Source organism: Amphimedon queenslandica, unplaced genomic scaffold, assembly GCF_000090795.2.
Source record: "Amphimedon queenslandica unplaced genomic scaffold, v1.1 AMPQUscaffold_12460, whole genome shotgun sequence".
Taxonomy (NCBI): Eukaryota; Metazoa; Porifera; class Demospongiae; order Haplosclerida; family Niphatidae; genus Amphimedon; species Amphimedon queenslandica.
In genome coordinates, this window is record NW_003547303.1 from 15,175 (window position 1) to 18,557 (window position 3,383).

General features: G+C 34.3%; 2 protein-coding genes across 2 annotated transcripts in view; both read left to right on the forward strand.

The window, feature by feature from the left end:
• The first annotated feature begins 816 nt into the window (after positions 1 to 816).
• Positions 817 to 2,230, forward strand: LOC109587744 (uncharacterized). Its single transcript, XM_020003968.1, has 6 exons — positions 817 to 924; positions 980 to 1,234; positions 1,276 to 1,329; positions 1,501 to 1,660; positions 1,763 to 1,810; positions 1,862 to 2,230. The coding sequence occupies exons 2-6, from the start codon at positions 1,030 to 1,032 to the stop codon at positions 1,953 to 1,955; spliced, it is 561 nt and encodes a 186-aa protein (XP_019859527.1). The 5' UTR covers positions 817 to 924; positions 980 to 1,029; the 3' UTR covers positions 1,956 to 2,230.
• A 271-nt stretch (positions 2,231 to 2,501) lies between these two features.
• LOC109587746 (uncharacterized) overlaps positions 2,502 to 3,383 on the forward strand; it is a 3,748-nt gene continuing 2,866 nt past the window's right edge. Inside the window, exon 1 of the mRNA XM_020003970.1 lies at positions 2,502 to 2,583. Within this exon, the coding sequence (XP_019859529.1) occupies positions 2,502 to 2,583 (82 nt within the window). The remainder of the gene's footprint in view (positions 2,584 to 3,383) is intronic.

Genomic DNA, 3,383 nt, shown 5'->3' on the forward strand with positions numbered 1-3,383 from the left:
CTTCTACCATTACATTAACATGGAGTCCACCAACTGCTGTATTACCAATTAGTTATAATAGTAATAGGAGATGTAGGAGAGTATGTGAATCATCATTCACTAGTAATAATGAAACATCAGTTTCATCACCACATACTTCAACTGGTATACCTCCTTATAGCCAATGTGGCTTTGATCTTAATGGAGTATATGGAGCTGAGACAGCTTATTTGACTAGAAATTATTCAGCTATTACACTGTCTTCTGGTAAATAAATTTAATATTTATTATTATTCTTTAATTCTTATAGCTCCTACTGCACCAGTGGGTGATATTATATTCTCATCAGTAGAGTCAGTGTCAATGACTGTCTCATGGGATGAAGTACCTTGCAATGGAAGGAATGGACCAATCACTGGATACTACCTCACATACACTAACATCACTTCAAACACTAGTTATACTGTTAATATCACTGGAGGAGACAACAGAATGTATAATCTCACAGGATTAATACCATATACTAACTATACTGTGAGTATAATGCCTTATAATTATAATATAAATGGACCAGCTAAACGAGAAATACAATTTACCATTAAGGAGTCATGTAAGCCAACATGAGATATTAATCAGTTTAACATGATCTTAACACAGTCCCTGGTCTGATATCTGATCTAATACAAACAAATGCTACACTAACTGAGATCAGTATCTCATGGAATCCTCCTACAATACCTAATGGTATCATTACAGTGTATGAGATAAGATATAGAGAGTCTACCATTACTGGTCCATACAATATAACTAACACTACTAACACTTATTACAGTATAGTAGGATTGATACCTAATACTAGTTATACTATTGGAGTGAGAGCATATACTAGTATTGGACCAGGAGAATGGACTGATAAAATTGTATCAACTAGTGATATAGATCTAGGTAATGTTCAATTGCAAATTCACAGCTATAGATCTAACATTATTTACTTTCATAGCAAAAATTAGTAATTTCACTGTCATACATCTCAACTCTACTACTGTACAAATGAATTGGCTACCCATTCCAGGGGCCAGTTACTACACTGTCTATTACAGCAGTGGGTTTGATGATGACTCAATGAATGTTAGCAATGAATCAAATGAAGTTATTATACCAGAGTTGTACTCATGCCTCAGTTACTCATTTGAGATCTCAATGACTATAGAAATAAATGGAATTGATTACGAAGGACCTAGAACTGCACCAACAGGTAAAGCAATGCTTTAACTGTCAAATACTAAAATATTATAGTTACAGAGCTACCAACAGTGGAATTGTCTTCCTATTCTTACACAGAAGCAATAAGTAAATGTTTACTGTTAATAATAATGTTTACCTTACTGTATGTAGTTTTGGTTTTAATATGTATGTACACAATTGAACAACAACATAGACTTGTACCTTATAAATTTATACAGAGCAATATAATAAATAGAAAGCATGTGAAATAACATTAATTTTATTTTCTAAATTTAGGCACTTCATCTCCTACCTCTGCTTCAAGTGATGAATGCATAAACACATCAACTTTATACATATCTCTACCACTACTGGGTATCTCTTTATTTGTCAACATGATATTTGTATGTGTGGTAATTGGGATATGCTGTAAGAAGAAGATAGTTTATAGTGTCAAGTAAGAGATAGAGAGAAGAGAAAAAAAGAGTGATGTGGAATGAGAGGAGAGAGAAGAAGAAAAAATACAAATCAACTTATTTTTCTATATTGTGTATTTCAGATCCATCAAGTTAAAGAATAATGTAGAACATGACTATGATGTCTTTGAGTAAGTAAATTGAAATAAAAATGATATAAACTAATAATTCTAACATAACAGGCCCCCAGTAGTTCAAAATCCACAAGATGCTATATATGAATCACCTTTGGACTTGTCATCACTTGAACCTCCACAGAACAACTACACTGTATAGAAGTAGAACAAGAAAATCAATAAAAACAATTATTATTTAAATTAGCCTCATCTCCACAAACAGGCATATACAATTTTTGCAAGTAGTTAGTGTCAATTAAAGATTGTGTACATCAACTTAACATTTGGTGTGTGTGTGTGTGTGTGTCATCATGCATGTACATGTGGATGTCTAATTTCATTATTGAGTGTATGTACATGTGTGTTCATTTTTAAAATCTTTGTTTACATCAGAGCCTTTTGCTCTTTTGGGAAGTACTTTTGTATCATAACACATTCCTTTATAACACACTATCAGCGTATGATGCATCAATGCTGTAATGGTCACAAGACAGTTCATGTTTTGGAATGAGAACAAACGACTATTATCAAACTGACTGTACAAGCTTTGTAAAGGAAACACAAACTGGCATTGCTTTCTTAATGGGGTAAACACATGCACTTTATGTTTCCACATGTGAGATAGCAATTAAGAAACACACACACTATATACTAAACATGAAATTGAATACTGTTGACTGTTCATTTTTGTGTCTATTCAGTGAAGATGTTGAGGGCATTGCTTCTTCTTGCTGGCTTCCTCCTGTTGAGAGTTGAAGGACAACAACCTAATAACCTGCCTAGTAATGGTAAGAATATAAACTTACCGGTAACTATTGCAATAGTAGACTAACCTGATGTATATAGGCATTCAATTGTACCTACCTTATGATAGCAAGATAATACCTGATTACTCTATGATGTATGCTAGCCAGTTGTATGATGTTGATAAAAATAATAATGCTAATAATATCAATGGTGCTTTGTGGTGTCAGAGTGCTAACAATGGTGCTAATATTGGAGTGTGGTATTATCCTAATGGAACTGAAGTACCTTTATTTGATGGACCCTTTGGTGATCCATCAGCTCCTAGACCAATGTTCAGTAAGAGACTCAGTGGTCAGATCGCACTAGCTAGAAGAGAAGGACTATCAGGATATGAAGGTTTATACAAGTGTATCATTCCTGATGAGAATGGAGTGAATCAAACACTAGTGGTTGGAGCATATACTGATACTGGATACAATAACAATGGTATGTGATGAATATAGACTATAATTAATGTGCTTCTTTTACAGATGGTCCTGATGCTGATCCTACTATGCAGTTCTCTCTCCTCTCCACTAGTAGATTAGCTACTCCTCCAGTCTTCAGTCTCAGTTTCAATGTCTCTGATGGTCCTCCTACCACTGTCAGTTGCTCAGTGAATGGGAATGGAATATCTACTGAACTGTCTCGTGTGATAGTGAATGGACCAAGATCAGTTACAAGAGTGACAGTAGCAAACTTAACTGAAGCTGGTAACTATCAGTGTACTATATCTAATGACAGAGTAACTAATGGACCTATTAATGGTAGTAGTGATAATAATCCTCCTACTGCAGTTGCT

What these genes read in the sequence shown, in the direction of transcription:
- LOC109587744 (XM_020003968.1), top strand. Translation starts at nt 1,030, where the DNA reads ATGAATTGGCTACCCATTCCAGGGGCCAGTTACTACACTGTCTATTAC. An exon ending in ACCTAGAACTGCACCAACAG is followed by an intron (nt 1,235 to 1,275) that starts GTAAAGCAATGC and finishes AAAATATTATAG; the next exon opens with TTACAGAGCTACCAACAGTG. An exon ending in AAGATAGTTTATAGTGTCAA is followed by an intron (nt 1,661 to 1,762) that starts GTAAGAGATAGA and finishes TGTGTATTTCAG; the next exon opens with ATCCATCAAGTTAAAGAATA.